The sequence below is a fragment of the Prinia subflava genome, chromosome 29 (assembly GCF_021018805.1).
Source record: "Prinia subflava isolate CZ2003 ecotype Zambia chromosome 29, Cam_Psub_1.2, whole genome shotgun sequence".
Taxonomy (NCBI): Eukaryota; Metazoa; Chordata; class Aves; order Passeriformes; family Cisticolidae; genus Prinia; species Prinia subflava.
This window is the reverse complement of record NC_086275.1, coordinates 563,068-585,137: the sequence shown is the minus strand read 5'-3', so window position 1 is coordinate 585,137 and position 22,070 is coordinate 563,068. Positions and strand designations below refer to the sequence as shown.

The 22,070-nt window shown below is 50.5% G+C and overlaps 1 protein-coding gene across 1 annotated transcript; it reads left to right on the top strand.

Moving 5' to 3' along the window:
• Positions 1–11,077: 11,077 nt before the first annotated feature.
• Positions 11,078–16,990, top strand: NEFM (neurofilament medium chain). Its single transcript, XM_063420024.1, has 3 exons — positions 11,078–12,240; positions 12,916–13,040; positions 14,405–16,990. Exons 1-3 carry the CDS (start codon positions 11,179–11,181, stop codon positions 15,849–15,851), a joined length of 2,634 nt encoding a protein of 877 aa, XP_063276094.1. The 5' UTR covers positions 11,078–11,178; the 3' UTR covers positions 15,852–16,990.
• The last annotated feature ends 5,080 nt before the right edge of the window (positions 16,991–22,070 follow it).

Sequence of the window (22,070 nt, the reverse complement as noted above, 5' to 3'; positions counted from 1 at the left end):
GAATTAATCAGGATTAAATTCCTGCTCTCCTTACAGGGGCAGAGCCAAGAGGAGAGGACGAGTGGGAAGGACTTTAAATCGACAGAAATCAGGTTTAGATGGGATATTGGGAATAAATTCCTCCCTGTGAGGGTGGGATGGAATTCCCAGAGGAGTTGGGGCTGCTCCATCCCTGGGAGTGTCCAAGGCTGGGTTGGACAGGATGGGACAGGATCAATTTATGAGCAAACAGCGGAAAATTTGAAATCCCAGTGTTTTCCAGAACAATCCAACTGCAGCACAAACCAGGCCTTCGAGAGTTAAATAATTCCATTTTTTAAATCTGACTGTTCTGGCTCTGCAGCCCCTGCGAGCAAAAGGAGCCAAAATTCACATTTTTTGCCTCAGAAGCACTTTGCCAACTTCTCATTTTCAATCATTTCAGCAGCAATCCTGTGTCCAGCCCCAGTAAAAATTATTTGGCAGAAATTTGGCATCTGAACACCATCAAACATTTTGTGTTTGCGCCTCAATTCTCTGTCAAAAAACTCAAACGCTGAGCTCGCTCCAGGCCCCGCTGCCCCAACACCTGAGGAATGTGAAACTCCACCTTGTCCTGCTGCTGGGATATCAACTCCCTCTCTCAGACAATTTTCTGCTGGATTTGTTAATTAGTCAATCATTTGCCACGCGGGGTTTGCCGGTGCTGCGCCGTTATTGACCCGCCGCGGCACAGCCGCCTCCAGGCCTGCACTCCAAACCCGCCAGCTGAGTTTGACCTTTTTATTTCCTCTCCCGGGTGGATTTTCCTGCTGCTCACGGCTCCTGCAGGAGCCAGGCAAGCCCAGATTGTCCTGGCAGCGCGGGTGATCCCATCAAATCCCGATTTCCACATCAACGCTGCGGTGTTGAGCTGTGCTGGCCACATTGGAGAGGGGTTTGATGGACAAGAAAAATGTTTTCCCTGGGGATTTGAGGTTGAAAACGATGGCTGCAGTTTTATTTCCTGTATTTCAGCCCCTGTGCTGCCCAGGGTGCAGCTCTGAGCTCACACTCAGGCTCACTCAGCTCCTCACACAGCAGGGACACAAAACAAATCCTGTTCCTGCTGCACCCCAAGGACAGCTGGGACAAGGGTTCAGCCCAAAAGCACAAACAAGGGGGGCTGAGGGAGGAACGAGAAGGATGGGACTGCAGAACCTGGGGCTGCAATGGGACAGTGAAACCCCAATGTGCAAATGGACCAGAACTTAGAAAAGTGGGAGACCTCGGGACCGGCTGTGCATTTTGTGCCCATTTTGTGTCCATTTTGTGCCCATTCTGTGTCCATTTTGTGCCCATTCTGTGCCCATTTTGTGCCCATTTTGTGCCCATTCTGTGCCCATTTTGTGCCCATTTTGGGTCCACCTTGGCTGCAGCCCTGCCCAGGCTCTTGTCCTGCCCAAGGTTCACCCTTTCAATAAATCTCTGCTTTATTCCCCAGCTCTGCCCAGTCCCTGCTCCAGCCCAGCCCTCCCAAGGCACCGGGAGGGTTTCGATGGACAAGAGGAAGGTTTTCCCTGCGGATTTGGGGTTGCTGTGCAGGGAGTGTGGAGCGGGCGGTGGTCGGAGCAGACAGATTTGGGATTTTGAGGACTTTGTTTTTAACCTCAATTTTTTACTGGAGGGCTGCAGGTTTTAGCTGCACTTTGGGATTAGAAATACACTTGAATATTGCAATTGCTGGGGTGGGTTCTATCCCATTCCCTGCCCCCCAGCCTTTCCCAGAGGGGATCAAGGACTGTGATCTCCCAGAGTTATTCCTGAGGAAATCCCATCCCCTGAGCCCCCAGAACGCTCAGGACAGGGAGTGCTCCCTATTTTAAGAAAGAAAAGAGCTGCAGGTGCACAAATCACCTTTGAAATAATGGCACAGCCTGGATTTCCCCCCAGGCAGTGACCTCAGGTCGCTGTGGAGGACAGGAGATAACCCAACCCCTCCTCAGCAGCCAGACACAGGGCACTGCTGCAGATAAACATCACAACGCGACATTTCCTGCCTGCCTCAATCGAATTAATTAATTCCTTACTTAGGAACCGGCCCTGTCTCCAGCCTCATCCTTCGAGTGCTGACTGGAGCCTTTCTGTGCCTCCACATATCATTAACCTGAGCGCAGAGAGCCCTTTCCTGGGGGAAGGAGCATTTGTTTGCTGAGGAGCAGCAGAAACAGGCAGAAAAATCGATTTTACACTGCAAGATTTAGAATTGAATCAAAGAAATCCTTCCTGAAGGCCATGGCAAATAAAGACATCAGCTGTGAGGCAGCTGAGGGAAGCCACGGAGCGAAAATATTCTGCTTTAGGGCTTGGTTTTGTTATCTGAGCGCTCAGGTGGTACCACAGGTGTCAAACATGACACACACTGTCCTGAGGGGGAAAAAATCCAACCAAGGCTGCTAAAAATTCACCCACTGCTCACTGCAGTGTGTGTTTCATGTGTTAAATGGGTTTTATTGGCTAGTGAAAGCTGTCAGATCTCAGGGGACAAAGATTTTATCAGTGTTCAGATTTTGGATGGTTTGTGGCCCAAGCCAAGTTCCCAATTGTACCCCAAGTTCTTCTTTGTACCCCTCCAGAGTACAGATTTTTGGCTTTAACCCCTGGGGTAGAGCAAAAAATGTGAGGTTTGGTTGGAGGTGGGATTGCAGTGAAGAGATTTTGGGAAAGAAACCCCAAAGGAATTTCAAGCTCTTTATAAGGGCACCTTGAAATTGCAATAAAATACCGACACCCATCAAATAGCTTGGAGCCAAAAGTTACATTTTAATCCCAGAGCAGCTTTTTTTTCCCCAAGGTCAGGAGTCCACGGATGCTCTGAGCTCTTTTGTTCTCCTCTCCATCTCTAATCACCTTTTTTATTTTAAATCTTTCACGGCTCCCTCAGAACTCTTTGGGTGTTAAGCCAGCCCAGATAAGAGAAAGGATAAAAAAAAAGCCACATTGAAGTGACATTCACACAAATAAACAAATAAACAGGGAGGCTGCGGCTGCCTCTGTGTTTTATTTCTCTCAGATTGGTTCAAAACTCCAAAAAAACTCAGTCTGGGAGCAGGAATTGAGGAATTGAGCTCCATCTCCTTTCACCACCCAAGGGGAGCCACTTCTCCCTTTTTTGTGCTGCTTCCTGGTGGATTTAAACTTGGGAATGATGGAGAAACCCTCCCAGAGCTGAGGGCTGCTCCCGTCAGATTTTCCTTTCTCTGGAGCTCAGGGATGCCCTTCCCCAGCCCTTCCCCTCCTCAGGAAATCCGGGATCGTTCTGCACACAAAGGAAAATCAGGAGCACAAAGCCTCAAACGCTCTCCAGTGGCTTTAGCTTAGAGCAGCTGGAATCCATTGCCATGAAAAACAGCCAAGAAACTCCTTTCTATTATTCCCATTATTTCTATTATTCCCATTATTTCTATTATTTCCATTATATCTGTTATTTCCATTATTTCCATTATTTCCGTTATTTCCGTTATTTCCATTATTTCCATCACTTCCCTTATTTCCATCACTTCCCTTATTTCCATCACTTCCCTTATTTCCATTATTCCTGTTCTATACCTCAGACACAAAGCTGGAGATGAACAAGTTGGCTCCATTCTCTAATTTTACGAAATAAAAAAGCCCCAAACAGATGCAAGTTTTGGAACTCAGCCCCCGTTTTTCACTGCAGGGGTGAACTCACAGCAGCTCCTGCATTTTCCACACCAGAGCCCAAATTAGGTGGGATATTTTGCAAACAAATCTATTTTTCCATCCTTTATATGCTCCCCATGCTGAGGGTTGAAACTTGAATTAATATTTATGAAAAAGCTCTTCTTGATGTCGGAAGTACCAAGACCAAGCACAGCAATTCTTGACAAAAGAGGATTTTTTTTTCTGTATTATCCATTGCAAAAACATGGCATAAATAATATAAAGTGTATTAAAGGGTTTACATCCCCTTAAATAAATTCAGATTCCTGCATGCAGGAGCCTGGATGACAAAAAGGAATATTAAAATATGAGCAGCAGTTCTGGTGATTAACATTTAGTACCAAATAAGAATTGAGATCACTGAAGGATGTGGAGCCTAATGAGCAAAAATGACTTAATTTAACCTGCAGCAGAACTGCAAATACACTTTTACCTCCAATTTATATTATTTTTTTTTTTACATTTTTACCAGGCATGAGTCCAAGCAGTGATTTTTTTTAAAAAGCACCTTCCATGTCTTGTTTTAAATTGGTTTTGTGATAATAAAATGAAAACAAATTTTGAACACAAAATCTGGAATGTTTCACCCGGAATGCTTTACATTTATTAATTTATTTTGATCTTTATGGGCTTTCAGAGAGGTTGCTGGGAATGAGAACAACTGGGAAATGTGGAGATGACGCCTGAGAAGAAAACGCCCCATCCCAATCCCCGTGGATTCTTATTTAAATCTGTTTTTTGAGGAAACACGAGGTTTAAAGCAAAGTGGAGCATTTCCAAAGGATGAAAGGGAATGGGCCTGACATCCCCAGGGCTGGGAAACAGCAGGAAAATCTCCCCCAAGGAAATTTCCCTTGGCAGGGAGGGCCTGATCAATATTCTCAGTCATAACCGGGTTATTTAATTACGTGGGGATGAGCTCGGCTTTAACCAGATTTTTTTCCAGCTCAGGCTATTTAAAAAGCTTTCCCCAGAAATATCCCAGGGGAGGAGGCTCCAGCTTCACCCAAACCCAGCCCTGGGGGAGTTTGAGACCCCCTGACCCACCCTGCAGGGCTGGGGCTCCTTGGGGGCTCAGGGTTGCTTTTCCCTGAGCTTTTTAGGGTTTTTGAGCTTTTCTTGCCCAAAAAATCCAGAGTCAGAGGCAGAGAAGACAAACTGAATCCCCCAGTTTGTGTTTCCAAAGTTGTTTGCAAATTCACACCATTCCTTTTAAATTTATCCCAAAAATTCTGATTTTTACCCCAGCTGAGGGCCCTGAGACAAAAATGAACACTCCCAGCTCCGGCTTAATCAAGATTTGAAGAAGCTGTGTGTGTTTTTCCCTAATAACACGAGTTTAAAAATACATCACTGAAATTATTGATTTTCTTTCTGGGAGCCTCTGCATGATTCGATTTGATTTGTATTTATTGCTTCCCTCCTAATCAGCTTACAGTTATTTCTGCTAAGAATATCCTTTAGATGTTAAGAGAACAAGACTGGAGAAATTAAAGTGAAATTCCAGCCAAAACCAGCTCAGATTTTTGTACAAATCTTGCCCAGGCTCCTCTGAGTTTTTGGGCCAAAGTGATAATTAATATTATTAAATTTTCTCTTTTTTTTCCATAATAAAAACCGAGGTGAACCCTCCAAGCAGCACTGCTTGAACAACCCCTTCTTTCTTAATTTCCTTGTGAAACTTTCTCACCTGGAAAAAGAAAAAACCCTCTAGCTCTGCTCAGGGTGTGCATCAGGAGAAGAAATGTTATTGGAATTATAGGAAATAAATATAAAATAGAGAATAAATAAATGATTCTATAAATTATATAAAATATATAAAACATATAGCTTTTATAACAATATAAGATATATAAAATATATGAAATATAAAAATATAAAAATATAAAAATATAAAAATATAAAAATCATATAAATTATATAAATCATATAAATTATATAAATCATATAAATTATATTTTGTACACCATCTCCATAGGAACTGATCCTCCCAGGGCCCAGCAGCGAGCTGGACTCTTCCTTCAGCACCAATTAAAAAAGAAAAATTTTTTCTTTTGCAGTTGTGTGGGGCTGTCACTGCTTCCTCCTCACACATCAATTAAAACTCCAGCAGGAGAGCAATTAACCCCGATCCAAATGAGACTGGAGGGAGAAATGTTCCCTCTCATTTCAGGCATCAGCACCATCCGTATTTCAGTTTATTTCTTCTGCCTCTGCTGGAGGGGGACGCAGAGCTCCAGGAAAAATGAAAAAGCACAACCGTGGCCACTTCTCAAAGTGCTATTTTTAGAAAGGGAAAACTAAAAATAAAACTCTCCCCAAACGAGGTGGGATGAGCTATTTTTGCTCAATTCTCACCAGAAGATTGCGGCCCTGACCTGGATTTGTCCTTTTGCAGTTTCCAGCTGGAGACGTCAAAACCCAAAGGTGGGAAAGGGACCGAGAGCCACGACCCCGACGGAGCCAAACCCAGGGGCTGCCTCTGCTCCCAGCCACCAAAATCCCGGTTTGACCTCATCCTGGAGGGGTTTGTGGAGTTAAATCCCGGTTTTACCTCATCCTGGAGGGGTTTGTGCACTTAAATCCCAGTTTTACCTCATCCTGGAGGGGTTTGTGCACTTAAATCCCAGTTTTCCATTACCCTGGGGGGTTTTATGCACTCAAATCCCAGTTTTCCCTGATCCTTGAGGGTTTGATGCACTTAAATCCCAGTTTTTCTGATCCTTTCTAGGGTTTTATGCAGTTAAATCCCAGTTTTCCCTGATCCTTTCTAGGGTTTTATGCAGTTAAATCCCAGTTTTCCATGATCCTTTCTAGAGTTTTGTGGAGTCAAATCCCAGTTTTCCCTGATCCTGGAGGGGTTTCTGGAGTTAAATCCCAGTTTCCTCTGATCCTTGAGGGTTTTATGCACTCAAATCCCAGTTTTCCCTGATCCTTGAGGGTTTTGTGCACTCAAATCCCAGAGCTTTTGCTGACCAAGGATTCCAAAAGTTGCTGGAATTTATTCGTGGAAAACCAACAAATTTTGCCCGATCAATATTTTTTTTTTTAATTTTTAATGAAATCAATAAATTTCTGCCCAATCCCTGAATCTCAGGCAGCTGGAGGCACAAGTTCTCCTCTCTTCTTTCCCTGTTATCCACCCGAAGCTGCAGGAATCTCCAATATATTTCTTTTATTTCCATTATTAACCAGCAGACTCCAGGCTAAACCCTTCAGGGAATAATTCAGGCTCCTGAATTCCTCCAGATTAAAGAAGTGGCCCCTGGAAACACAGCAGGAGGCGGCCAGGAAAGGGAAAATCCCAGCCCAGGAGGTGTAAAATGGATGGGAGTTAAAAATGCTGGGAAAACACCCCGGGAGAGCGTGGGCAGCCTGGAAAAAAATTCATTTTTTGAAGCGAGTGAATGACTGAAGTGAGTCTGGAGCTGTGAAATTGTTCTGGGTGCTGACACTGCAGGAAATTTGGAGTGGAATTTTGGGTGAATCCAGGCTGGATGGAGCCACCCGGGCCAGGGGAAGGCGGCCCTGCCCTGGCAGGGGGTGGGATTTGGGATTTGGGATTGATGGGAAGGGATTGATGGGATGGGATTTGGGATTTGGGATTTGGGATTTGGGATTTGGGATTTGGGATTTGGGATTTGGGATTTGGGATTTGGGATTTGGGATTTGGGATTTGGGATTTGGGATTTGGGATGGGAGTGGTGGGATGGGATGAGATTTGGGGTTTGGGATTTGTGATTTGGGACGGGATGGGATGGGATGGGATGGGATGGGATGGGATGGGATGGGATGGGATGGGATGGGATGGGATGGGATGGGATGGGATGGGATGGGATGGGATGGGATGGGATGGGATGGGATGGGATGGGATGGGATGGGATGGGATGGGATGGGATGGGATGGGATGGGATGGGATGGGATGGGATGGGATGGGATGGGATGGGATGGGATGGGATGGGATGGGATGGGATGGGATGGGATGGGATGGGATGGGATGGGATGGGATGGGATGGGATGGGATGGGATGGGGTGGGATGGGATGGGATGGGATTGATGGGATGGGATTTAAGGTCTCTTCCAACCCAAACTATTAAAAAAGTTACCAACACAAACCTTCAGCTTAAACAAACTGAAACCAGGCTTTACATTAAAAACTTACCAAGACAAACCTTCAACTTAGCAAACAAACCAGGCTTTATATTAAACTTTATGTTAACTTTATTTTATTATAAATTTTATGTTAACTCACCAAGACAAACCCCCTTTAAGCTGATAAATAATCTGTAATGTTCCAACTGTCCGGTGCCTTCGCTCTGCTGCCTCTCTCCAGCATCAAGAACCCCGCCCTAATCCCCCTTTTATTCTGCCCATCTGGTTCAATATTTTCTTAATATATTCAAATTAATTCATTGTCACTGGCTATATTTTGATCTCCTCTCCCTGGGAGCAGCCAGGCTGTTGTGCTACTCCACCTCCTGTGTTCTTTTCCCTTTTTCTTTATTTTTTTTTCTTTTTTGGAGGGAGCTGCAGGACTCAGGCTCACCCTCCCACCCCTGCAGGCTTGTCAAGAATGGATAATTGAGATTAAAATCGATGCTGCTGCTTTCCCTTTCCATGGGGGTGCCCCTTCCTCCCCTCCTCCTGCCTCAATCCTGAGATATCAGGATTTGATTTTGATTTTTACTTTGCTCAGAAGTAAAAGCTCTTGTTTGCTCAACTTTGAGGCAAAACCAGCTCCCCTTAAGCACAAATATCTGCATTTCCAAACCTCCAATGCAGAGATGGGCAGAGAGGGAAAAGGGATTAATTACTCATCAGAAAAGAGGGAACGTCTCAGACTGATTTCCCTGACTCACTTCAACCTTCAAACCACCTTCAGGGTAATGTAGCAGGAGCTCTGTCCCCCTGCATCTGATTACAGAGCAGGAAAATCACATTGAGAGGCTCTGCTTTCAATTAAAACAATGAATTTTATTTCAGCATTTCTGCACTAAACACCTCTGGGAATGCCAACTTCCCCCCTTCTAAATATCCTGATTTTCAAAGCAATTTTTGTATGTACATGAGATGCATTGTGTTCCATAAAAGTTTGCATTTCCTGGTATCACTATTAAATAAATAAATCAAACCCAGCCCTGCTTGATTACAAATCAACAATTTATTTTGCGTGAGGGGTAAATGGGTTTCAAACGCCGAGGTGTTTAATGAGAGGGAGTTTTATTACAAAGTTCCATCTGCCAGTCCTTGTTTCCAGGAGATTAAAAGGATAATAAAAGCTCCCAAGTACCTCTGTTAACTGTGTGTTTGCTCATACAGTGAATTTTCCTTATGGATAAACCCATCATCAGTTCCCCCCTCCCACTCTTTATTATCGGGGGGGAAAAATTATAATAAACCAGATCATAACGTGTCTTCCACCCTAAAAAGAAACAAAATACAATACCCTGCGAGGCAATAATTTTATTTTTACTCCCAATGAAGCCCAGGGGGGGTTGTGCCTACAGCAGAAACTTCCAGTAACATTAATGAAGGTGGTTTAGGATCCGTTCATTAGCATCAAATGCTCGTCCTGCGTGGGTGACCGGAGGCTCCGGAGGCTCCGGAGGCTCCGGAGGCGGAGCGGGGCTGGAGCGGGGCCGGGGCGGGCCGGGGCAGGAGCGGAGCCGTGCCCTGCCCGCAGTGCTGCAGTCCTATGACAGCGTCATGTTAATGAGGAGCGGGGGCTGCTCCGTGTGCTCGGCAAAGTTTAACCGCGGCCCCCGGGACTCTGCCCGGCCCCCGGGACTCTGCCCGGCCCCGGGACTCTGCCCGGCCCCGGGGACTCTGCCCGGCCCTCCAGGGCGCTTTGCCGGGAGGGTTTTGCTTTTCGCGGCATCATCCGCTCCAAAAATTCAGGCTGTGAGCTTTTTCTGCACCTCCTGAGCGAGGAGTTAACTCTCCCCCCTCAGCGTCCCTCTGCTTTTCCATGCGAGCTGTGGCAGGGATTTTTTCTAGCACCAGCAGTTTTGGGGGTTTGGGGGGGTGTTTCATATTTTTATTTATTTTTTTCTCTTTACAGTTTACTAATCCGTTTCCTCCGCAGCCGTAATCCCCCCGGGAGGAGTTGGGAGCCTGGATGGCAGCCAGGCACCGTCATGCAGCCCATACAAAGTCTGTTTTCCCCCCATAAACGTAATTTCCAACGAGGTTTCAAACAATTTATTATTCATTCCCAGCAATGCACCAAGCGTTGGATCAAAGCGGGCGGGTGGGAGGAACAGAGAAGGGAAGAGAAGAAGGAAGGAGGAGAGGAAGAAAAGAACCAAGAGCAAGGATTTGGGGTGCCGGGAGGGTCTCCCGAACTCTCGCTGAGTCAGCCCGGCTGCTCCAGGGCTTCCCCCGCTCCTCCCGCAGAGCCCGGGGCGGGTGCGGGGAGCGCTCGGTGCCGCAGAGCCCCGGGCAGCGCCCGCCTCCCCCGCCCGCGGCGACCTTCACACGCCGGGGGACAGGGGACAGCGGGGGACGGGGGGACAGCGAGGGAAGGACCCTCCCCACCCATCTGCGGGACCCCCTGAGACCCCCCGAGCCCCCGCTGCAGGCCGGTCCCGGCCCCGGTCCCGCCCGGCGGGAGCTGTCCGTGGTGATGGAGCGCTGATCCCAAACCCGGATCCCAAATCCTGGATCCCAAACCCCGCATCCCAAACCCGGATCCCAAACCCGGATCCCAAATCATGGATCCCAAACCCCGCATCCCAAACCCCGCATCCCAATCCCCGCATCCCGCTCCCGCATCCCAAACCCGCATCCCAAACCCGCATCCCCGGCCCCGTTCTCGGCCCTACCCGGCTCTGCAGCCCCCGCGCTCCGCTCTGCCCTGGGCGCTGAGGGAACTGCGGCTGCGGGAGAGAAAAGAGAGGAAAAGAGGGAGAAGAGTGAAAAAAAAAAAGGGGTGGGAGAAAGAGGGGAAGGAAATGAAAGGAAGGAAAGAGAGAGAAGAGGAATAAGAAATAAGCAAAAGAAAGGGAAGGGAGAAAAGAAAGGGAAGAATGGAAAGTGAGGGAGGATAAAAGAGGGGGAGGGAGGAAGGAGGGAAGGAAAGAAAGGAAGGAAGAAAGGAAAGAAAGAGGGTGCTGGCCTAGGGAAGGGGGGGAAAGGAAGCAGGGCAAGAGGGAAGGAACACGGGAAAGGGAAGGGGCAGCAGGGGGAAGAAAGGAGACCCGGGGGGCAGCGGAGACCCGGGGGGAGTGGGTGGGCACTCAGGGGAAGGGAGTGGGGAAGGGGCACCGGGGAGGTGCCAGGGCCGGGCAGGGCAGCCGGGACGAGGCGAGGGACGGCACGGGAAGGAAGGGGGAGCCGGGGCGGGGCGCGGGGCGGGCCGGGGGGAGCCGCCCCCCGCACGCGTGTGCGGGGCCGCCCCGCAGCCGCCCGGCCGGGCTATAAAAGGGGCGGCGGCGGCCGGAGCAGCCCCGCACCGCCGCCCCCCAGCGCCCCACCATGAGCTACACCATGGAGCCCCTGGGCAACCCCTCGTACCGCAGGGTGACCGAGACCCGGGCCACCTACAGCCGCGCCAGCGCGTCCCCGTCCAGCGGCTTCCGCTCGCAGTCGTGGTCGCGGGGCTCGGGCAGCACCGTGTCCTCCTCCTACAAGCGCCCCAACCTGGGCGGCCCCCGCGCCGCCTACGGCTCCACGGTGCTGAGCTCGGCCGAGAGCCTGGACGTGAGCCAGTCCTCTCTGCTGAACGGCGCGGCCGAGCTCAAGCTGAGCCGCTCCAACGAGAAGGAGCAGCTGCAGGGGCTCAACGACCGCTTCGCCGGCTACATCGAGAAGGTGCATTACCTGGAGCAGCAGAACAAGGAGATCGAGGCGGAGCTGGCGGCGCTGCGGCAGAAACACGCCGGGAGGGCGCAGCTGAGCGACGCCTACGAGCAGGAGCTGCGGGAGCTGCGCGGGGCGCTGGAGCAGGTGAGCCACGAGAAGGCGCAGATCCAGCTGGACTCGGAGCACATCGAGGAGGACATCCAGCGCCTGCGGGAGCGCTTCGAGGATGAGGCGCGGCTGCGCGACGAGACGGAGGCGACCATCCGCGCCCTGCGCAAGGAGATGGAGGAGGCCTCGCTGATGCGCGCCGAGCTGGACAAGAAGGTGCAGTCGCTGCAGGACGAGGTGGCCTTCCTGAGGGGCAACCACGAGGAGGAGGTGGCCGAGCTGCTGGCGCAGCTGCAGGCGTCGCACGCCACCGTGGAGAGGAAGGACTACCTGAAGACGGACCTGACGACGGCGCTGAAGGAGATCCGCGCCCAGCTCGAGTGCCAGTCCGACCACAACATGCACCAGGCCGAGGAGTGGTTCAAGTGCCGCTACGCCAAGCTCACCGAGGCGGCCGAGCAGAACAAGGAGGCGATCCGCTCCGCCAAGGAGGAGATCGCCGAGTACCGCCGGCAGCTCCAGTCCAAGAGCATCGAGCTCGAGTCGGTGCGCGGCACCAAGGAGTCGCTGGAGAGGCAGCTCAGCGACATCGAGGAGCGCCACAATAACGACCTCACCACCTATCAGGTACCGGGGAGGCGGCGCGGGGCTGGCCCGAGCGCGGCGGGGAGGCGGGGGATGCCCGGTGCCGGCTCCGGGGGGAAGGATGCGGGGGATGCCCTGTACCGGCTCCGGGAGGAGGAAATGCGGGAAATGCCCGGTGCCGGCTCCGGGGGGAGGAAGTGCGGGAGGTGCCCGGTGCCGGCTCAGGCGGGAGGAAATGCGGGAGGTGCCCGGTGCCGGCTCTGGGAGGAGGGATGCAGGGGATGCCCTGTATCGGCTCCGGGAGGAGGAAATGCGGGAGGTGCCCGGTGCCGGCTCCGGGAGGAGGAAATGCGGGAAATGCCCGGTGCCCGCTCCAGCGGGAGGGATGCTGGAGGTGCCCTGTGCCACGTCCGGGAGGAGGAAATGCGGGAGGTGCCCGGTGCCGGCTCCGGGGGGAGAAAATGCGGGAGGTGCCCTGTGCCCGCTCCGGGAGGAGGAAATGCGGGAGGTGCCCTGTGCCCGCTCCGCAGCGAGGGACGCGGGAAGCGGGGGGAGGACGCTGCGGAGGGAGCGGGTGGGTCCTGCCGTGATGCCGGCCCTGCCTCCCCGAGCGGCGGGGAAGAGTTTCCAAAAGTCCTCTCCGAGAAGTTCTGCCCGCTCTGCCCCCCCGAGCGGCGTCCCTCGGTGCCACAGGGGTTTTCTGCGCCTCCCTTGCAGGACACGATTCACCAGCTGGAAAACGAGCTCAGAGGGACGAAGTGGGAGATGGCCCGTCACTTGCGGGAGTACCAGGACCTCCTCAATGTCAAGATGGCCCTGGACATCGAAATTGCTGCATACAGGTACAGTGGCACCCTTGCAGACACGCCTGGAATATTAATAGCACTGCGGATGCTGCCGGCTCGGGAGGCTCTGCCACAGCTGAGAAATATCCGCATGCGGCCAACACGGCTGAAAACGAGAGCTCGGCTCAGCCCAGTGAGAGCCCAGAAGGTCATTAGGGAGCGGCTAATGAGCGGCGGAGCTGCCAGGCAGCCCCGCGGGCTCAGCACAGCGTGACTCAGTGCGGCGGCTCCCGCGCCGCAGTCTGTCCTTGGCTGCACGGGCAGGGATGCAGCGAGACACGAGGTTATTTTTAATTCCTCTGCAGATGCCAGGCGTGCAGGGCTTGTCAGCAGAGCTCCCTTTCATCGCCTGGCAGAGACAGCTGAATTTGCTTGATCACGGTTTGAGGCAGCGGGCGCTGATGTGCCTGTCACAAACACTTTTGCTTTTCTTGCTCAACTTTTCCTTCAGAGGCGTCTGCTCTAATCTGGAGCTGAGCGTTGCTTGCTGTTGCCATCACCTGGCAGGTTTTTTCAGTCTCCTCTGTATCACTTCAGAACTCTCGCTGGAGAGCTCCTGATTTTTCTGGGTCACAGGCTGAGATGAAAAACATTTGAACAGAATAAAGTAAAAGCAACACAAAAACATCCCCATCTCCAGGTCTGTTCAGATTCCTGGGGTTGTTCAGACACACAGACACCCCCGGGGCTGTAGCTGGTTGCTGCCAAAGTCAGCTTTAGTCCCCAGTTCTCTTATTCCCACCAAGAAAAGGTGGATGCCCAAATCATTAAATTAGAACACGCGCTCTAATCAGCTGTGACAGTCTCAGACACAATATTTGATTTGGGTCTCCTGGCTGTGTCAGGTTCTGTTTGCCCAAGTCGTAATGAATCCTGTGAAATTAGTTAGTTTGTCCTAATCCCTGCTGATTTACACTGTAATGAAGCTGCCTGACAGTAAAGATGAATTTTAACTGTTCTCTGAAGGTTTCACCCCTTGCCATGAGCAAAACCAGGCTGAGAACTGCTGAATGTGAGTTCTGCAGAGGAGCAGGTTCAAGGGCAGCTGGGCTGGGGCTGTGAGCAGTGATGGCCCTGGTGGGTTCCAGCACATTCCACGGCAAACTGGTTCCATCCTGCTGGCAGGGGAACAGCACAGCAGGGAAATATTACAGAATTCGGGAATGGTTTGGGTTGGAAGAGGCCTTAAAGCTCATCCCAAAGCAGGGACACCTTCCACTATCCCAGGCTGCTCCAAGCCCTGTCCAGCCTGGCCTTGGGCAGTTCCAAGGATGGGGCAGCCACAATAATTCCAATAGCTGTCCCTTATTTGGTTGTTTTTATGCTCATTTTGGTTTTTTCTCTCCTCCTGATTCCCTTAGGAAGCTGCTGGAGGGTGAAGAGACAAGATTCAGTGCCTTCTCTGGAAGCATTACTGGTCCCATATTCACACACAGACAACCATCTGTCACAATAGCATCCACCAAAATCCAGAAAACCAAAATCGAACCGCCAAAGCTGAAGGTCCAGCACAAGTTTGTAGAAGAAATCATCGAGGAGACAAAGGTGGAGGACGAGAAGTCTGAAATGGAAGATGCCCTGACGGCCATCGCGGAAGAAATGGCAGCCAAGGCACAGCAAGAGGAGCAGGAGGAGGAAAAAGCAGAAGAAGCTGCAGAGGAAGAGGTTTCTGAGAAGGCTCCTGCAGAACAAGAGGAGGAGGAGAAGGAGGAAGAGGAAGCGGAGGAGGAGGAGGAAGCTGCAAAATCTGACGCCGCGGAAGAAGGCGGCTCTGAAAAAGAAGAAATCGAGGAAAAAGAAGAAGGGGAGGAAGCTGAGGAAGAGGAGGAAAAACCTGAGGCCAAGGGCAAAGCTGAAGAGGCACCAGCAAAGGCAGAGAAGGTCAAAACACCTCCCGTGAAGTCCCCTCCGAAATCCCCCGTCACAGAGCCCGCCAAGGCCGCCCCCAAAGAAAAACCCGCGGAAGCAGCGAAGGAACAGAAGGCGGAGAAAGCGGAGAAGGCGGCCAAGGAGGAGGAGAAAGCAGCGTCCCCTGAGAAACCCGCCACGCCAAAGGTGACCTCCCCCGAGAAACCCGCCAGCCCCGAGAAACCCGCCAGCCCCGAGAAACCCGCCAGCCCCGAGAAACCCGCCAGCCCCGAGAAACCCGCCAGCCCCGAGAAACCCGCCTCCCCCGACAAGGCCGTGAGCCCGGGGAAAGCCGTGGCCCTGGACAAGCTGGCACCACCGGAGAAGGCGCGCACCCCTGAGAAGCTGGCGAGCCCCGAGAAGCCGCGGACCCCCGAGAAGCCGCGGACCCCTGAGAAGCCCGTGACCCCCGAGAAGCCCCGGACCCCTGAGAAGCCCCAGTCCCCCGAGAAGCCCCAGTCCCCCGAGAAGCCTCCCTCCCCAGTCAAGGACGCCAAGGCTGTGGTGGAGGAGACCATCACCGTCACCAAGGTGACGAAAGTGAGCGCCGAGGCCGAGAAGGAGTCCAGGAAAGAGGACATCGCGGTCAACGGGGAGGTGGAGGAGAAGAAGGAGGAGGAATCCAAAGAGAAGGAGGAGGAGGACAAGGGAGTGGTGACCAACGGCCTCGATGTGAGCCCCGTGGATGACAAGGCCGAGAAAATCGTGGTCACCAAAAAAGTGGAGAAGATCACGGGGGAGGGTGGGGACAGCGGGACCACGTTCATCACCAAGTCGGTGACCGTCACTCAGAAGGTGGAGGAGCACGAGGAGAGCTTTGAGGAGAAGCTGGTGTCCACCAAGAAGGTGGAGAAAGTCACCTCACACGCCGTAGTAAAGGAGATTAAAGAGAGCGAATAAAACCCAACCATAGCTAAAATTCAAACCAATTCAAGAGCTTGGGTCGGTGCAAAAGGTTAAGCCATAGACAGCTGCAAAAATGCATGTGGGTGACGGCTTCAAAGCAGATCGGGTTCTCTCACGGAGGCTCCAGACACACAGTATTTTACTTTTTCGTGCAATATAGGGAAGGGGGGGGGGAATGCATGCAGGCTCAAGATGTACTCCCTCCACAGAGCTTGGGGATCTGCAAAAACAAAAAAAAAAATTACTACTATTACTAGTGCATGAGATGAAATGTGCAGAGGAAGCTTCTCTGCATTTCCTGAGCTGTTGGAGGGATGGATCTGAGGAACGAGTTCAGATTTATTATGCAAAGAACCAACTGAGCCAAAAACCGAAAACAGTAATAGAGTACTCATGAGAACCAGAACTCTCCTAGCCTTAAAAAAAAATAAAAAATAAAGCTACTTATAACTAATTATGTTTACCTCACTGGTGCAATTAGGGTGGACTTTTGCTCCTGGGAGAACCTCGTTGACATGCACAGTGCGCAACCTTTTGTTGTTTGATGTAAAACAGTCACAGCAGTTCTTGCTCAATAAAGGTCAATATGAAAACGTGACTCACTTTTTGGGTGACTTTTTCCCCCAATTCAAACCCTTCCCTGAGCTGGATGCTCTCTCCTGAATGGGAATGCAGTTGAGTGGGTTCAAAATTTGAGTTGTTTCTTTTCTTTAATGTTCTCATTTCTCAGGAGTTGGACTTTGATGGTCCTTGGGGGTCCCATCCGGCTCAGGAGGTTCTGGGGCTTGGGAATTGGATTTGATGGGCAAATTTCCTCTGGCAACACAAAGGCTGGGTTAAGAAAATGAGAGCCACATCCCAAAATTTCCAGAGGAATCCACTGAACTCCTCTGCGTGGCCTTGAGGTGTTTGGAGGGTTTGAAATTGCTTTTTTTAGGAAGGGGGAGGTCTCTGAGCCCTCAATTCTGCTTGTGCTGAGCCAAAAAAATGTTAAAATCTGCTGTAAGTGTAATTTTCCTCCTCACACACCAACATCCACACATAAAATGTCCAAAGTTTTTCCAATGATTTGGAAATTTTCAAATAATTCCTTGTTTTTCCTGGGGAGAAAGGCTCTATGAACCACAGCTGGGTGTGGCAGCTTCTGTGGCACCAATTTGTCACTTAATTGAGCAAAAAACCCATTGAGGGAACTCAACCAAGCCACCACGAGGTCCTCAAAATGGGCTTGGTTCTGGTTATTTTACCCCCTCCTGCTTTAATTCTATGGGAACCTCATTGATTCTCTGGCTCCAATGATCAAAAAGTTCAATCTAAACACAAAATTCTGAAATCAAAAATTCAGCCCAGGGGTTACAAACCCAACATTTCCTAATTTCCAGTGGTTTCCACTCCCAATTCCCAATAATTTCCACTCCCAAGTGGTGGCCTCTCCCAGGCTGGCTCTGTTGAGAGCAAAGCCAATTGAAAATTGTTCTACATGGAAAAATAAATGGAGACAAATGAAACAAAGGGAGGAAGATAAAGGCCTCAACCCCAATGTGGGAATTAATTGGTCATTATGGGATTAATTTGGTGTTTATTGATGTTTATTTCCCATTTTAAAAGGAAAATGAAGATTGCAGCTGCTGCCCCTCCTCCCATAACTCACAAAGAAATGCAAATAATTTTCCAGCCTGGATTCAGGCCACTGGCTGGCCTGGAATCTGCTGCCTAATTGAGAGTCTGATGAAAATCTAGGATTTCCATGCGCCTTGGATTCTTCACTCCATCAATAATTGAAGATCAAGGAGTTTTTAATTGAAAGGGTTCAGCGAGTTCTTCACTGGAGGAATGGTGGAGAGCCCACAGCAGATAAAGCTTTCAAATAAATCCGGGTGTCTTTGTGGGGCAAACCCGTGGATGTTTCTCCTGCTATCAATAATGGGATCTGTGCTCCACAGCCTGGCTGCTGAGTGATGTTTAATTAAAGCAGAGTTAGCAAATTAAACGGCAGCTTCTCCCTGGTCACGTGTGGGTGTGACACAAAAATAACTTTACCTTTGGGAATTGGGAGTTCAGTGCTCCCCTATTTTTGGTGTCTGCACCAAATTTGTGTTAAAACACGAAGTGCCCAAAGGTTTGGGAGAATTGAAGGCGTTTTCCCCTTGGGTTTAAAGAAAAATTTCCAGGAGAACACCACGATCAAACCAGAGGCCAATATTTAATGTGGAATTATGTGTGCGTGCTTCCAAGTTCTAGAAGCCATTAAAATGTCCCAAATTAAATGAATTTAAAACTTCAAACCCCTCATGATGGGAAGTTGGGAATTTTCAGCATGGAGAGGTCACCTTGCCCTGTGGATTAAATGTTGGTGTCAGCAGGAGACTCAGGAACATTTAACGTGTGCAGGTGGGATCCCAGGGGTTCTTTTCCATGCTGGGATTCCTTTCCAGCTGCTTTCTCCTCAGGCCTGGTAGGACACGTCCCCAGGGACCCCCAAATCCTGATTTGTGTGGGTTTGCTCCTCGGGCAATCCAGGATTGCAGTTCCTGGGATGAGGGGCTGCCCCAATGGATGATTTTTTCCACCCCCTGGATGATTTTGGGAGGGAAACCCCTGGCTGGATGAGTTTCACAGCGTCCTCATTTCCCCCCTTTCCCACCCAAAATATCTCACAGCTTTCACTCATCACCCACAACTGCATTTCCCCCTCTGCTCCAACACGGAGCATTTGTGAATTTATCCCATTTCCCACTGCAGATGTTCCCAGCAAATCCTGAGAGGAACAAGCAAGTGGTTAACACATTTCTAAATGTTTATAAAACTGTAAGAACTGATTAATATTTAATGGCGCCAAGAGGTTTTTGTCTACTGACATCTGCAATCAAACAGTTTCAAAGGAGAGCACAATTCCCGGGCAGAGAGGCATAAATAGGATGTTATTTGCCTGTTCTGCACCAATTACTCCTCCAGACTGCACAGAACCAGTGAAGGGAATAATTATTTTCAGACAGTGAAGTTTATTAAACAATAAAAAAAATCCATGAAGGGAAAAATAATAATTAGAGGAATTTACAGTGAAGATTTCTATGTCTTTTTCTAAGGTGGGATATTCAGACCACCGTGGTTTCAGGAGCTGGAGGGCTCTAAACTGGGATCTTTCTGCTGTGCTGGCACATGGAGAGGCCAGAGTTATTTTTCAGCACCCCAGAATGAAATTCCAGGTGGGAACAAACTGGGAAGCGTTACAAAACACAAACAGGAGGCGTCTGCCAAGGAGCTGAGTCAGGCACCAGAATTTTCTCCAGTCATCGGGGTTTGTGCTCTCCCCGTGGGCTTCAGCCCTGCTTTTTCAGGGATTTTTATTTTCTTCAGAACTTCAAATTGAGGAGTTAAGTCTCCCTAACTAATCTGGGAAGGCAGCAGTGATGAACTGTTAATTATTTAGTTATTGGAAGGGGGATTTCTGGAATGTGGGTGCTCTGTACAGGTGTTCCCCCTGCTGAGGGGGTGTTTGTGCACCCCAGGGAGAGCACCCAGCACCTCCCAGGGGTGAGATCTCAGCCTGGCCCAGACCCCGAGAGCAGCAAACACCCCCAGGACCCTTCTGCCTTCACTCGCAGCTGCAGCCCAAACTTTCTCCCGAGCCTCCCTCTGCCAGCTTTTACTGCATTGCGTCAAAAGCAGCGCCCGGATTTTCCAAGGTGAGGCGAGTGCTGGCAGCAGGATCCATCCCGCAGCCCTGGGAGCAGCCGGGAACGCAAACCCCAGCCCGGCCTGGCTGCCGGCCTCCCCCGGCCCGGGGGCACCGCGGGGCCGCAGCTCCCGCCGGGGCTGGCTCAGCCCTGCGGAGCTGCAGAGCATCAGAAACAACCGGGGGAGCCGGGATCGGCCCCGGAGCGGCAGCGGGGGACGGGGGGAGCTGCTGCAGCCCCCGGGGTGATGCTCCGGAGCAGCCCTGGGTGCGCAGGGAGCTCCGGATTCCCGAAGATGAGAGGGATGCCGAGGGCTGGGGGAAGGAGGGGTTTGTCAGCACAAAAAGTGGGGAAAGAGGAGGAAAATGGGGGGTTTGAAGAGTTAAAGGAGCTCAGAGCGCTTGGAGAATGGCAGGGTTTGGTATTTCTGGGGTGGTTTGGGTTGGAAGGGACCTTAAAGTCCCTCCAGTGCCACCTGCCCAAGAGCAGGGACACCTTCCACTGTCCCAGGCTGCTCCAGCCCGTCCTGGAGCACTTCCAGAGATCCAGGGACAGCCCCAGCTCCTCTGGGAATTCCATCCCAGCCCCTCAAGACCCTCTGAATACAGAATTCCTTCCCAACATCCCATCTGAACCTCGTCCCTGTTGGTTTGAAGCCCCTCGCCCTGTCCCTCCACCCCTTGTCCGTGCCTGTTCCAGCTGAGCTCTCCAGCTCTGCTCTGCCTTTAATTGTGCCTTTAATTAACAGCAATTCTAGTGGAAAATATTTAATTGTAGATTTGCAAGTTAGGAAAAAAAACCCCTGTTCTTGAGGGCATTGGAGGGATTTTCCATTTTGAGAAGGAGCTGTTGGTACTGAGGAATTCCAAAGATACAAAATCCCTTCCCTGAGCCCAGAACAGGCACTTTTATCTGTCAGGATGGAGAACTGAGATCATTTACTGCCAAGCTAAAATTCCTGTGTGCACACAGAGAGCAGCTGATGAAGGACAGGCTCTGACCAGGCTGGAAAAGGATTTTTCCCCTCGGGAGCAGCCCCTGAGTCCCCGCTGAGTGCCAGGGTCGCTCCCTGCAGGAGCCCGGGGGAGTTTCCCAGAACCAGCTCTCATTTCTGAGAACCAGCGCTGGTTCCTTATCTCGGGACAGCAGCCCCGGGTCTGCCGGGGGAGCCGGGGCTGGCACACCCCGGGGAGCAGCTCCCTCCAGCCCCTCCAAAAGCTCCCTGAGAAGAGCACCCCAACATTCCCCCAGCTCTCCTCACCCCTGTCCTGCAGAGGGAAAATAAAATCTGCAGGGAAAATAAAATAAAAAAGCTGTTTGTAACAATAGCACAGCGAGAAACACCCCCTCAAAAGCAGGGGGAATGTAAAAGGAAAATATTGAAGAGGTGTTGTTGAAGAAAGTGAAAGTTATTTTACTTGTTTCCCTTCCTGGTTCTCAAAAGCATCAAACTCCCAGGAAAACAGGGAAAAATGATTGGAATGATACTGGAACTCTGTGAGTTACTGGGATTACTGCTTCTCGGAATGGTTTGATCAAGCTTATTTTTCTTTCTCTTGCTGCTTTTCTCAGGAATGTGGAAAAAAATAATAATTTTAAATGATTACTTCATCTGTCATAATCTTTTTATCACCCTTTAAACACTGAAAAGGGAGATCCCCCCTAAAACTTGTACAAAAAAGAGATTTTCTTTCTCTCTGCACAAAGCCTTTGAGGAGAACCAATGCAAATCTACTGCAACCCCACCACCAGTGCATAAAATCAAAAGTTACCCCAAACTCCTGGGCAAAAATTCATCCAGACAAATCTTTCTGTAAAGTCTGCAGCCATTAATGCCTGTTTTAACTCAAATTTCCGTGGGTTTAGTTAATTTAAACTGGTTTAATCTGCAGCATTGGCTCAGTGCTTGCCCTTAGGTTTAATTTTCTGCAATTGAAGGTTGACAGGCTCAGAGCTCAGGACGTTTCTTGTGGAACTTCCAGGCCGTGCTGCTGTTGAGATGCTCCTTTTCTCCTTTTTTTGTGCCTTTTTTCAATTCAGTCAAAATTTTACAAGGCCCTGGGGAATTCTCAGAAGGAAATGAAGCTCTGCAGCCCAGAGAGGGCTGAGTTCAGACAGCACCTGGGGGAGAGAGGCAGCTCCTTCCCCCACACCACCCACCCTTCTAACTGCTCATCATATTTTGATTTTCATGTTATTTTTGAAGATGTTCTTTGCTCCAAGCCTCCAACCTACCCCCTCGGTTGTTCTTCCCTCTCCTCACCAATCCCCCAGACACTGAACAACGTCCTGCCACAATTTAACAGCCACATCTGCTTTTCCCCTCTGTCTTGGCTGGATAAAATTCCCATTTTCCAGAAGGGAGCTCCCTCACCCAGTGAGACCCATCCCTGAGGCGGCGTTTCTATAAAACGTGTGGGATTTTACACCCCCAAGAGATTTTTTCCCACTTCCCATTCACAAGACGAGTGGCACAAACCCCTTCATCAACCTTTTGAAGGCATCAGTGACACAGGACACACACGAGGGATCCGTG

Bases quoted from the DNA above. Each gene is read 5' to 3' on its own strand.
- NEFM (XM_063420024.1), top strand. From the start codon at position 11,179: ATGAGCTACACCATGGAGCCCCTGGGCAACCCCTCGTACCGCAGGGTG. The intron at 12,241-12,915 runs GTACCGGGGAGG...CCTCCCTTGCAG, and splicing joins ACGACCTCACCACCTATCAG to GACACGATTCACCAGCTGGA. The intron at 13,041-14,404 runs GTACAGTGGCAC...TGATTCCCTTAG, and splicing joins ATCGAAATTGCTGCATACAG to GAAGCTGCTGGAGGGTGAAG.